Source organism: Equus przewalskii, chromosome 30, assembly GCF_037783145.1.
Source record: "Equus przewalskii isolate Varuska chromosome 30, EquPr2, whole genome shotgun sequence".
Lineage (NCBI taxonomy): Eukaryota > Metazoa > Chordata > Mammalia > Perissodactyla > Equidae > Equus > Equus przewalskii.
In genome coordinates, this window is record NC_091860.1 from 16,470,510 (window position 1) to 16,484,405 (window position 13,896).

The following is a 13,896-nucleotide window of genomic DNA, read 5'->3' on the forward strand; positions in this document are numbered from 1 at the left end:
CTCCAGAAATGTATTCATCAATTAAAGCATTTGTAGCTTCTAAAACATTCACATTCCTTTTATTTTATGCAGTATCATGAATCTTGAAATTATGTTCTTAAAACTCATTTTAAGTTCCCTGACAAGCCCAAGACAATCTGAATAAACCCTACATTTTTGGATGTTCAGAATTTATTTCACTCACTTCCATCCAGGTTAAATTTCTAACTATTACACGTAGGTTGATATGTTTGCTTTGTAATCTAGTTTTCCCAGTCTAGGCATGCTAATCTATCGTGTATAAAGGGGCTCTATCACGGTTTTTTTGTGCTTACTGCGATTAGAACCCCTTTGGTGGAGGTTAAGATCCTAAACTTCTAGAGTAGGTGCTGTGTTCAAAGCTGGCATTCCCAATCTTTGAATTACTATAACATCCTAGTTTGGGCCTTAGGCCAATGAACAACCCTGCTTCACTAAAAAAGAAAATTTTTACAGGGTTTTGTTTAAAAATCTATTTATTATGAAAAGTTTCAAATATATAGAAAAGTTGAAAGAATTTTAATGTGAGCAATCAGATACCCAGACCCTAGATGCTTCACCATCACCATTTTATTTTATGTACTTCATCACATATCTCTCCATCTGTCATCTCTCTATCCATCCATAAAACCATCTCTTTTCTTTGTCTTGAGGTAAGCCTGTATTGCTATAACTTTCCCTCTTGGTATCACTTTTGCTGCATCCCATAAATTCTGGTATGTTTTGTTTCCATTTTCATTTGTCTCCAGGTATTTTTTGAAACCATTGTATTTTTTGATGCAAAAAATAAAATTCTGAATGAATTCAGGAATGACAATGAACAAAAAGTGCTGATATTTTAAATGACTACTAAAGTTTGCCCTGAGCACGGGCATTATATATTACGTGAACAGGTAGAAGGCCAGGGATTAAGTAGAAAACCAAAGAGGCTGCAGAGCCCCAGGATTTTGTAAGGAAAATTTGCTTTATTTTAATCTCCTGGAGTCTTTCACAAGCATTTCCCTTTTTAACTATCCTACCAAACAGTTAATCTATTTTCTTATGGGGTAATGTGTAAGAGAAAAAAATCCAAAAGAAAACCCACACTGCATTTTACATTTCATCATATATGTAGAAAGTACTCAAACACAGGCACAATGAAAGCAATTATTCCAGCTGAGAAAAAGATCTGACACAAATCCCATTCCTGAGCTTCTTATTTTTATAATTTTAAATGCTCTTAAGATAGAAAATTATGGGTAATTTTGTGAATTTTCAAAGTTTTGGTTTGCTTGTTTATTTGTTTTTGGTTAGGAAAGATATCAAAACACTGATCAGTGCCAGGCCTTTGGACACCTTCATTCCTAGACACGAAATAGTCTCCTGTTTCTAAACTAGCCATGGGGGTCAAATAATGGGTTGTAACAAGTATAGGAACTAGCCAGCAACAGATGTTTAAAAAATTAGTAACCATACTTATAGGAAAGCTGGCAGTCAGAATGATCTGTGTATTCTGGAAATCAGAGCCCCATCCTTTATATAGACAACTTCATGAACATCTCAATTACTTTTGAATAAGTACTTTTGAAATAAAAGAGGAATATTATAAAGCCCTAAAATAAAAGAAATAAAGCTTAAAATATACCTTAGCACCTGGCGATACAAGAAGAATAAAACATTTTTCTATTAAGAAAAACCCATGGATGCCTCCAATTAATCCCAACAGTTGCCAAATATGACCTTTGCTTTCATGGAAATGTCCAAACTCTGAAGCTTCCTGCTTATGTAAGCCAAGAACCTAGAAAAAAAGAGACATAAAGAAATAACTTCTTGGGGCCAGCCCAGTGGTGGAGTGGTTGGGTTTGCATGCTATGCTTTGGTAGCCCGGGATTTGTGGGTTCAGATCCTGGTTGTAGACCTAGACAGGGCTCATCCAGCCATGCTGTGGCGGCATCCCACATGTAATATAGGGGAAGATTGGCAGAGATGTTAGCTCAGGGACAACCTTCCTCAGCAAAAAAAAAAAAAAAAAAAAAAAAATTGATGACTTACATATTAATCTATGGGTCTGGTAATGAATATATTCAACTTTCATTCTGAGGAACCCCATGACAACTCCTAAAATCATTCAAAGCCCAGTCTGCTTTAGATATATGAATACTTCCACTATATCATTTAATCAGAGTAAAATAAAAGGCGTACAAGAAAAAAGAAAGGGGAGCTTTGAATAGCTTCTGATAATGCATAGAATGAAGCCTAAGCTTATTTCAGCAAGTGGACTAAATTTTCATACATTCTCAGTCCTTTACTTAAATTTTTTTTTCAGGAGTACAATCCATATCTGTTAGCACAGCAATGCTTTATAACTAATCAATGAATTTAAATCTAGAACAAATATAAAGACACATCTCATCTTGGATTTATTCTCCCCATGCCCACTGCAATTAAAAAAACCTCTTAATAAATCTTCAGAATAACTAAGAAATCCTCTGAAAAACTTTTCCCATCGAGTGTATATGGTATGCCTAGCAATACTGTCAGCTCCCTGGGACACAAAAGAATATAAGAAAAGCATTAGGAATTTTCCTCTAGTTGACTCATCCCTTGGTTGACTCATTCCATTGGTTGACCTCGTGATTTATCGTGAGCTAGTAAATCATTATGTATCATATTCCCTCCCCAAGAGAAGGCAGTTTGGGAAATAGCTCAGTGGTTTCCACATTTAGAATGTTACTGACCATTAAATTAAAAAAGGGAAAAAGAAATTGTATGTGTACATATTGTATGCATTATATTCATACATATACATATGTAATATTTATGTGTATATGCATGTATATACACAAGGACATGAGTAAGTGCAGTCATCCCTTACTATCCACAGGGGATTGGTGCCAGGACCCCTGCAGATACCAAAATCATGGATGCTCAAGTCCCTTATAGAAAATGGAGGGAGTATTTGCATACAACCTATGCACATCTTTCCATATACTTTAAATCATCTCTAGATTAGTTATAATACCTAATACAACGTAAATGCTATGCAAATAGTTGTTATACTGCATTGTTTAGGGAATAATGCCAAGAAAAAGTCTGTACATCTTCAGTACAGATGTAGCCATCATAGGACTTTCAATCCAAGGTTGGTTGAATCCGTGAATGCAGAACCCACGGATATGGAGGGCCAACTGTACGTATCTGTAAGTATCTACATATAAACATTGAGTTTATGGACACAGCTAAAAACCAATATATGTTCGTCAACTCTTTCTTTTGGTAAAGGTGTTAAAGGACACCTAACTAATATTTGTAATTACCGTTATTTCACAGAACGGAAAACATTGTGATATCACAAAACTGTAGAAAACCCCACCATCTCAGAATAAAATGTGGATCTTTAGGTTGAATAAATTTAGCTAGTTAAAAAAGGAAATCATGACAGTGGTATTTTTCTCATTTCTGTGCAGACCTTTGAACACTTGGACCACATTCAGGAACCACTGATTTTTCTAACTTTCCACCACGCTTGTACTGCATCTTTCTTCCTCTTCCCAATAACTTTTGTCCTCATCTCTTTGCTCACGTAAACAACTGTCTTCTAAATTTCATGAAACCCAGCTAATCTTTTACGTTCCCCTCTGTAACAGGTCTCTGCAGAGGCAGGTGACAGCCCCACCCACCCCCAAGTTTACCCCTGCTGCCTCCAGCTGTGCACTCCCACATCGGGGCAGACCCAGGCAGCCTTAAGATCCTTTTGCTGTTTGCCAGGATGCTGAACAGTGAACAGCTCTGCAACCGCTGTGCTGACCTAGAAAAAGGCCTCGGCCACTGCCTCAAGCCAATAAGCCCTGAAATATTTCCAGAAAATTAGATTACAAGGGAAATTAAAACTAATACTGGTTTGTTTCATTTCTCCAATGCTCGCTTGGTGATTTTCCGAACATATAATAATTATTGAGCCTCTAAGCACCAAGAGTGACCCTGTAGGAAATTGCCGGAGGCTTGTGGAAAATTTTAACTTCTCAGGCTTTGTGAGAGGGGGATCATTTGTCCGTCATCATTATCCATCATATGAGATTTCAGAGGGAATAGATAACCACATCTGAAAATCCTTCTGCCTGAACCCTTGTATCTCAGGTCCTCCTCGTCCTTTCATTTCTGACAAATAAAGAGCCTCAGAAGGCTTCAACAAAGAGCCAGCTTCCTGGTGCTTACATTTTTCTTAAGGGAAATCTAGACACTAATAGTTGGGCAAGAAAGGGAAATTCATTTTGATGGTTCAAAGGAAGAGAGGTTAATGATGGTGCTATGACAGAGGTGTGGGCAGGGTCAGGATAGGAAGAGGGATAATGAGGAACCCCAGGAAACCATTAACACTCTTAGGGCTGAAAGGGCAAAGGGAAGAAATAATGTTATGGAAGCTCAGTGGGAGGTGGCGCTGGGGAGGAGGCCTCCCAGAAAGCTGTGGCAGGTAATCAGCAGCTTCTAGAGCATGTGCCATAGCCAGGAGGGAGGGAGGAAGAAACACCCCTGCCTCTCTCTCCTCCTACCCTGACTTTTCTGTTGTGCCTCTCATTGGCTGAACCCAAACAACAAACCAGCCTGCAAGGGAGCTGAGCAGATGCAATCTTCTGAGGCAGAGGAGAGAGCAGAGAAGGGCAGAGAATGGATCTGACGAGGGTTGAGGGCAACTGGAGAGAAACCAGCACAACATCTTACAGCCCATTCATTTTTATTTATAGATAATTACTATAAGCTTCCTGGATATTTCTTAACAGGAATCTACATCTGATCACCTTTTTTTCTTTCAAATTTCAAGAAGAAGAATAACGTGTGGTGAAGCTAACAATTGGTCATCTCTTTTCTCCTACAAGTGCTTTGGGGAAATAATATTCACTTCCAAGGAAAACATCGGCCACCATATCTACTCACCCAAGTTGCTGTGAAGTTTGCATAAACACCTCAGTGGCTAAATGTAAAGGGAAATTAGAAACACTCCATCTGAAACAAAAAACAGCAGCTTACCTGAGGGATCAGGTGGAGAAGAGCATCCCCAGAGAGTGTCCCAACAGCCAGGCCCACAAACAGCTGTAAAATAAGCCTGTAGTTCTCCTCACAGCTGTGGAAAAGGATCAGTGTTGTCCCAAGCATGGAGCCCAGTGTGAGCAGTGTCACAGCCACCGTGCTGTAGCCATATTCTAAGTCAAAAGGAGGGTGCAGAAACAGAGCCCTCTGTTAGTGCCCATGCTAGTGAAAATGCCAGAGGGATGATCCATCTTAAAATATAGCGTATAGGGGTATGAAATTGTTTAGTTAATGTTATATTGGGTAAAAGGTTTTAATTTTTAAGAAAAAGAATGAAGTGACTTTTACCAAATAACCCTGTTGCTTTGAAGTTAGTCTATCCCTTATTAAAAGCCACTGTGGCGAGCAAGAACCCAGCTTACCTCCCGCTCCCAAAGAAATTAATTTCTCCCACTTTAAGCTACATCTGCCGACAGACACTGGTAATGATTTCCATCTACTCACATTTCAACTTATGAAGGCGAGGAAGCAGTGTGAAGGGGACCATACAGTATGGGCCCATCTTAGCTCTATGTTTATGTACAAAACAAGCACTTTCTTCCAAAAGTTCTCAGAATTACTTGTAAAGCCAAAAGTTACAAGTTATTATTCTCAATGACTCAGAGGAGTGATTGTGTTGGTAAAAACTGATCATTGAGTGTCTAGCAGTTGAAAACATAAATTTGGACAACCTACATTTTGGATTATTGCAATAATTTTTTGTAACTTCTAAACTCATTCTATATTTCTAAGCTTCTAGATTTTGAAAAATCTCAGAAAGTGTAATTTTTATCATTATTCAAACAGAAATAAATATTTATGAGGGGAGAAGAAATAAAGGAGGAAAGAAAAGAGAAAGATGAAAAGAGAGAAAAAATGGCTTTCAGAGTCAAGTATAAATAATTTGGGATAAGAGTTATTCATGCCACTATTATCCTTTGGTTGCAGATATTCAGAGCAAATACCATGTTTTTGACTTAGGTAGAACTTATAAGTCATAGCAAACTGGTTTGTTAGCAATGAAGAAAGGTAATTATAAAATTAAACTCTCGTTTCCTTTAGTGACTACAGATATATAATAAGTCAAATCAAATAATTGTCTTATCATACTACTTAAAGCCTTTTGTAGATTTTAAGAAACAATCATCTTGAAGTTTATTATAATGGACGATGTTCCATTCTCATCATTCTTGTGCTTTTCTGGAACATACTCTCTCTACATTAGATCATGTTAATGAGACTAGCTGGTAACATGGTATTAGGCTTGTGATTTTAAGAGGCCCTTTATTAAATGATAAGTTCTAAATTATACAGGAGTCTATATTAATATGCCATTTATAGTGTAGTCAGAGGAGGCAGAAAACTTTCAAACTTTGATTTTCCCACTATCGCCATTATTTCTTTGCTGCTAGGAAATCTCTATAAAACGTTTGTTGTTCAATGGATAGAGTTTCAGTTTGGCAAGATGAAAATGTTCTAGAGATCTGTTGCACAACCATGTGAGAATTCTTAATACTACTGAATGTACACTTAAGAATGGTTAAGATAGTAAATTTCATGGGTTTTTTACCACAATTAAAAAATAATAAAAATGGTTTGGAATGGTCACACACCTGCCTAGAGGTTTTATTTTGCTCTAATTTAGTAAAAAGACCCATGATATAAAAAGATCCCTAGAGATATTTTAGGACATTTCATATCCCACTCCTCCACCAAGAGACTCTATTTGGGAATGTCATTCTTCTCATCTAACACATAAATTAAAGACATGTGAGGCTTAACATGAGTACCTGGCTGTCTAATAAAGTTCAGAGTTGCCACATTTTTGTGGTAGCTACAAAAGATCGTAAAATGTCAAGAACTCACAAGGACAACTTAGGGTCTGACATTTCCTAGGCAAAAGGCAGAGTTTCAAATTTTTCAATTCTTCTTCTATTCCTCTCTCCATCCAGAGGGCAGCTACAGTGTGGTTTTGGAGAAGAATGGATGTTTCCTAACTTTAGAGCTTATAAATCTTTTTAGATCCTTGGTGAGTCAGACTTCACCTGCTCTCATGTGGCGAGGACTGCCCAAAAACCATAAACTCTCTGACTTTTGTGGCCGTCGGACTCTGCTGACTTCCCCCCGGTCCTTACATAGGTGTCAAGGTGTTTTGATTGAAGTCAGATGAGTTGCAGACAGTTCTATCTAAATGTTTCCCATCATACAATAGAACTTGACCTGCTAATTAAATTCTTAGCCACTCCTGAACAGCTACCTGAAACTTACTTTATACATCACCTTAACACGCTTTCCTGGAAACTCAGGAGTTGGGTTTCAGCATACGGAACACTAAGTTTTTAAGAATGTCTCCTCGTGTCCTCCTCTCTTTAACATAACATCTTTCATTTCTGTAATTTCAAAAGCCCAATACAAGCCTTTCCCTTTAGTTACATAATGCAACATTTTAAATTGAGGACAGTAATGTTTTTCTAGGTTCTTTAGTGAGTATGACTTGTTTGTATTATTCTCAGAAGACTATTCCCTAGAATGGTCTAGAAGTTAATAAGAAAGGGGATAAAACTTTTTTCATGGATCTTCTGTTCAAACTCTGGTTTCTGAGCAGCCTGTATGTCCCAGGCGCCACGCCCAGTGGTGAGAATATAAACATGCTCATGGAAGCTTACAGGTGCCACCATTCTGTCCTCCTCATCCATTTTTGAGCCATCACTGACCACCAGGTGCTGAATTATTTAGCTGCTCACTTTTAATGAAACTTTTTTCTTCTCATTAAATGTTAATTCTTAGATATTAGGCCAGCCATGTTTTGGTTCACATAAAATCTCCAAAGGAGCCACTCGAGGCTGCAGAAACCACTGTGGGTTAGAATTGAATAGCTGAACAATTCAGCTACAATGAGTGTTGCAGACTATCTCAAAGAGAAAGAAAAGCAGGTGTGAAAACATATATGTATATAAGGCCTTCAGATGAATGGGAATATTTTAAAGGTTGCATGTGTTAGCTGTCACATTTTTTCTATCCATCATGGATGTTCTTAGGCTACCGTATTTTTGGTCTTTGAAATATACAGGGCTTTAAGTTAACAGAATACTTTTTTGTGCATACTGTCCCACTGGAACCTCACAGACACCCTGTGAAGTCTTACGGTAGGGCTCACCTGCTGCAATGAGTCAATGGGATACAGGTGAGCACAAATATTGATCCCTTCACTTCCTGGGGCTGCCAGCCAGGTCTGGGAGGCTGGTACCTCCCTGGACCAGTCACCTCCATCCCAGAGAAGCCTCTTTGGTTTATTCCAATGGGCCTTCATTTTTCATATGGGCCATGATGTGTGAAAGGATGGTAAGCCCTGCAGGATATCACAGCTTTCTCACTGAGCAGGAAAAGAGACAGGCTCAGCGAGGTAAAGAGATTGCTTATGATCACAGAGTTGGCTGGGGATAGAGGCACGACTCAACTCTGCATTTCTGATCCCAACACTAATGTTCTCCCTCCAATACCATGTCAGTTCTCAACTATGGACTTTTAAGTTGGTCCATGATTGAGTCAAACATAGGGGACAAAATCAATGCGTACAAAATGGAAAATACTCACTGAAAGGTAGTATAGCCTAGTGGTTAAAGACAAGGACTCTGGCACCAGCTTGCCTGGGTTTGAATCCTAACTCCATCCCCGACCAGCTGTGTGGCCTTGGACAAGTCATTTAACCTCTGTGTGCCTCAGTTTCCTCATCTGTAAAATGGGGATAATAGTAGTATCTAGCTCATAGCATTGTGGTGAGTGTTAAATGAGTTGATACATGTAAAATGCTTAGCACAGTGCCTGGTATATAGTAAGTATCCTGCGTTCACTGTTATTATAGCATACATTGTGTTCATTTGCTTTCTTAGTAAAGAACCAGAACTTTACTTTCCAAAGTGGTGGGTGGCGGCTTTGCTTGTTGGTCCTTGGGCAGTTGGCAAGAGCAGCTGAGTAGTTGCTGGATGATTCCTGGACTCATTTGCTTAAAGTCCTCCTTAGAAATGGGTGAAAGGCTGTTCTGTAGGAATATCTCTACCAGCTGCCCAGCAGAGAAGCAAGTCTGTACGGGGAAAAACGTACATTGTTACTAACCTTAGCACTGAAACAAATTCGCCATCAACTGCCATCCTTGAGGGATCAAAACCAAATGGAACGATGAAATGGACACATGAAGCTGTTATTACACATTTCCCGGCAAACTTTTGTCTATAAATAACTTGCAAGGATGTTTTTTCCTCTCCAAAGCCTCAGTGAATGGTTGTATATCCTAGTTGTAAGGTCCTCTATTTCTTCTATGTGAGCTGCCACCACAGCATGGCAACTGACAGCTGGGTGATGTGGTTCCATGACCGGGAACTGAACCCTGGGCTGCCAAAGTGGAATACTCCAAAGTTTAACCACTAGGTCTTCAGGGCTGGCTCCCAAGGATTATTTTTAATCTCTGATCAAAGTCAGCTGTATCTCACTTTCATTTTGAGCATTGTTTAGTATGAGTTTTGTGTACTTTTTGCTTTCCTGAAAAGATACACTGTATTTTACAATGTGTTGAATGGTGTTCTAACCAAGAGACTAAGGAAGACTTGATGGTTTTGCTGTTTTTCAGTGGAGATGGCTTCATATCAGGAAAGCTAACTTCATATGGTAAACAAGAGCTCTGAGGTAATGACGTCATTGCTTTCGATATTCTGATTTAATAAGCCTGTGTAGGCAACATGTATTTTCAAAACCAATAAAAGTAGAATTAATATTTTAAAAAGTGAATGTTGTGTCAACTTGTTGGTGGGTAAACACTGAATGATATGACTACCTCTGTCAATTGTCATCCCTTCTCCACAAAAACAATTGAAATCATTGTTATTGCCTACTGATTTTTACCTAAATATTTGCAATTTTTTTATATTATATAGGCATATTTGTAAGAGATAGGAATTTATAAACAAACGACAAATGCAACAGATCTCTAAAACATGCCACAAAACATTTGTCCATCTCAGAAGTATTCAGGGCTGATTTTGTGTATCAAAAATTACATTTAAAAGTTTTAAGATGTGGCTGAGAATGGTATATAGTTCCACCAGCACAAACAGATGTCTTCTATTGACATAAGACCCCAACACAATGTCTTTGTGATCTTCAGTTGCAATCAATAAGGTATTTTTTATTAAATCAGTGATTTATAGGCTTGTCTGAGTTGCCATGCTGTAAAATGTAGGGATTTTTAACAGATGCACATTGCTATTCAAAAAATAATGATGATACATTTCCTGTTTTTTTCTCACATAAAAATCCTTTGGGATGATGCCATGGATTAAAAAAAAAGTTTTATCTTGATCAGGACATGGTTGGTTGCATGGAACGGAAACCACTGAAACCCGTAGAAACCAAGAGGAGACAATATTAGAAGGGCACAGAGGATCTTGAAGATTGGAAGGATAGCCATACCTCAAGAGGAACTCAACTTGAAACTGGAAATCAAAAGATGTTTTCTCTCTCTCTTTCTTTGGGTCAAGTGTTTTCTCCTTTCTGTTTCCCTCTGCACATGTCTATGTCCTTTCACAGTCTGGCCTTCCTTCTTTTAGCAAACATATGGCCATATGATCCCCAACTCTAATTTGACCTTGCAGTCCAAGAACCCAAGATTGCATTGAGTCCGCAAGTCCTGACAGATCTGCTTGGTTCAGCAAAGTCAAGATGGGCTTTCTTGGGTCAGACATCCATCTGGTTCAACGGGTTTTGCACCTGAGATAGGAGGGGGGATCATGCTCATGTCTGAACAGCATGCTCCCCGCTGCGGGTGAGGAAGGCATTTCTCAGAAAGGAATTGGGCAAGAACTCCAAAAGGTTTCTGCTACAAAAAGCAACAAGAGAAAGCTAAACTTGTGATTTTTCTCCCTTTATCAACATAATTTGCGTCAAAGACAAGATTGTTTTTTGCACCATGTGTTACTGATGAAATTTAATTACTTCATCATTAAAAATACTGGCAACAATAAAGGGAAACTAGCAACAAACTTTGATGATGAATCTTTCCTAATAAATGTTCTTATTGGAAAATGCCTGGCTGAGAAGTAAGAGAGTAGTGACATAAACATCAGCAGAATGCCAAGCATTTTTCCCCAGTTCATTGTCAAGACGTTGAATAGTTTCTAGTTTTAGAATACCTTCTCATAGAGTAAGGTTATTCTATTGTAAGCTTCTGTGCCCTTATTAATTACTTGCTGTTCCGGAGCTATTTAGGTCATTGTTATTTAATTTTTTTCCGAAATCACTAATACAAATGTCCTTAAAGGTGATACATTATATTCTATAAAATTTTGGACACATAATATTTTTAATAAAGAAGAAAATAGAATGAAAATTTAGCTCACCCAGTCAATAGCCTTTAAAGTATCTTTATTCCTTTACATAAAACTTCAAGATATACGTATACTTGTGTCCATATCATCAGACTTCTACGGTAACTTTACAAACATGTTCTGAAGCACTAGTTCCTGAACTTCAGTTTTGAGAATCACTTGAAGGGCCTGTTAAGAGACAGAGTGGGGGGCTCCATTCTCAGAGTTTATCATTCAGCAGATTCTGGGGGTGGGACCTGAGAATCTGCATTTCCAGCAAGTTCTCAGGCAATGCAGATGCTGCCGGTGTAGGGACAATACTTTGAGAACCACTGGTCTAAATAATATAGGTAGGATCCTCAGATCTAGTCTCCAATTTTAGGGTCCTATCAAGAGTCATGAGGAAAATGACACATTGGGGCAGAGAAGAATTGTAGAAGAGGTGGTTTTGTTTATTTTGCATAGTCAGCACAGAAAATAATTATTGTTCTTGGAAGATGTATGCCTTAGGCAGATAATCCCTAAATTTTAAGAAATAGCCTTTGTTCTTTATGCAAATAGGGTCTCTATCAGGCAAATTTGTTCCCTCCCTAAGATCTAGTCCTGGGCATTTAGGGAGACTTCACAAACAAGGATTAATGTAGGTGTCAGCTCTTGTCACCTTCAGTTGAATACAATAAGTGTGAGTTTGAAAGAATCAGTTCTAATAGATGCCTTGTAACAGAAAAGTAAAGTAAAAAAGTCATGGAAATTCTCTTTTTAAGATATATAATAGCAAAAATATGTGATATTGTCCAATCACGTGTTCATTACTTATGGGAACAGCATTCAGTAATGTTAGGAATATGTGACAAATTTTGCTTTTTTAAGATACAGATTGTGCTCAATAAGAATATTGCTTATCTAAAACACAAATAACAAAAATAATTTTATTTATTTAAATCAACATTTCCTAAGCAATACCATAGCTGTTAAGAGTACCAAATATGCTCTGACAACCTATGTATACATCCTGAGTTTCTGTAAACTTAAGCAATTACTTATTAGCTCCCTGCTTCAATTTCCTCATCTATAAGATGGAAAAATATGACTTAACCTCATATCGTTGTATTAATTAAATGAGACAATGCAGGTGAAATAGCACAATGTTTAACATATGGTAAGTACCCAATAAATGTAAACTGTATCACTGAATATCAATTTCTCAGGATTTTAAATGGTTAGGGAAGGGAAGGAGTCTATGGTCAAAGTTTGAGAAATGCAAGATTCAATAAGATTAAAGAAGTTCATTTACTAAAGGATCTCCCAGATACATTAGTATGCTACTGCACAATGTGCATCTCCAGTATTTCCCAAACTGATTTGACATAACACCCTTTTTCAGGAAGCACAGAGGTAGACGAGTGAATGCGCTTTGGAACACAACTTTAGGAAATGTGGATATGGATATGTTTACAAGCTTATATACCATCTTTTCTCAAAAACCGTCTCAGTGCTACCTACTATACAAATATTTCTCTGTTGCTCACAGCCCAAAGTAATCTCTTTATAATCTAACCTAAATTTAAAGTGTTCACTCATTATTTTGAGTATTATGTAATGTCTATATCCATCCACTAACCTGTAAGCTCCATAGAAGCTGTGTCTATTTTTTTTTTCTTTGAGGAAGATTAGCCATGAGCTAACATCTGCTGCCAATCCTCCTCTTTTTGCTGAGGAAGACTGGCCCTGAGCTAACATCCATGCCCATCTTCCTCTGCTTTATATGTGGGAGGTATGCCACAGCATGGTTTGACAAGCAGTGCATAGGTCCACACCAGGGATTCGAACTGGTGAACCCAGGCTGCCATAGCAGAACATGTGAACTTAACCACTGTACCACCAGGCCAGCCTCATAGCTGTGTCTATTTTTGTTTAATACTGTATCCCTAACACCCACAATAGTGAATGGCACATAGTAAATGCTTAATATACCTATGTTGAATTAATTGCCCATACATTCAATATAGACCCAAGGGAGGAAAGAGAGATTAATATATATCATTCTCCTAAATATCTTGGCCTTGTGTTTATATTTGCACAGATTCACTTGTAGAAGAAAAAAACCCATGACTACTCTTTGGAAATAGAATGTTTTCACATTTAAGGAAATACACATTATCCTTTAAGTTTTCTACAGCTCTTACAGAAATGTCACAGCTGGGTTTCCTTTGACAGTAGCAAATGATGATATAAGAGGAATAAGGACAATACCTGATCCCAGGAAACTGGACCATCATCTGACTCTTGGTTCATGGATACAGATAGATTAGGGTAGCCCCAATCATGGATTGTTATGTTGTTTTGTTTCCTTTTAAGTTGATGAATTTTATCTTTTCCAATACAGGTATTTTTGTTCCGGAGAGTGTTGAGGAGTTGGTCCAGTTCTAGAAATTTCATACAAAATCTGGTGTCACATAGAATAAAGACAGGTCAATTT

General features: G+C 37.9%; 1 protein-coding gene across 7 annotated transcripts in view; it reads right to left on the bottom strand.

The window, feature by feature from the left end:
• SLC39A12 (solute carrier family 39 member 12) overlaps nucleotides 1-13,896 on the bottom strand; it is a 79,368-nt gene that overhangs the window by 45,617 nt on the left and 19,855 nt on the right. For all 7 annotated transcript variants that reach the window (XM_070600824.1, XM_070600820.1, XM_070600823.1 and 4 more), the window contains exons 5-8: nucleotides 13,671-13,843; nucleotides 8,971-9,142; nucleotides 5,023-5,195; nucleotides 1,643-1,795 (exon numbers count right to left, since the gene is read on the bottom strand). In XM_070600824.1, the coding sequence (XP_070456925.1) occupies nucleotides 1,643-1,795; nucleotides 5,023-5,195; nucleotides 8,971-9,142; nucleotides 13,671-13,843 (671 nt within the window). The remainder of the gene's footprint in view (nucleotides 1-1,642; nucleotides 1,796-5,022; nucleotides 5,196-8,970; nucleotides 9,143-13,670; nucleotides 13,844-13,896) is intronic.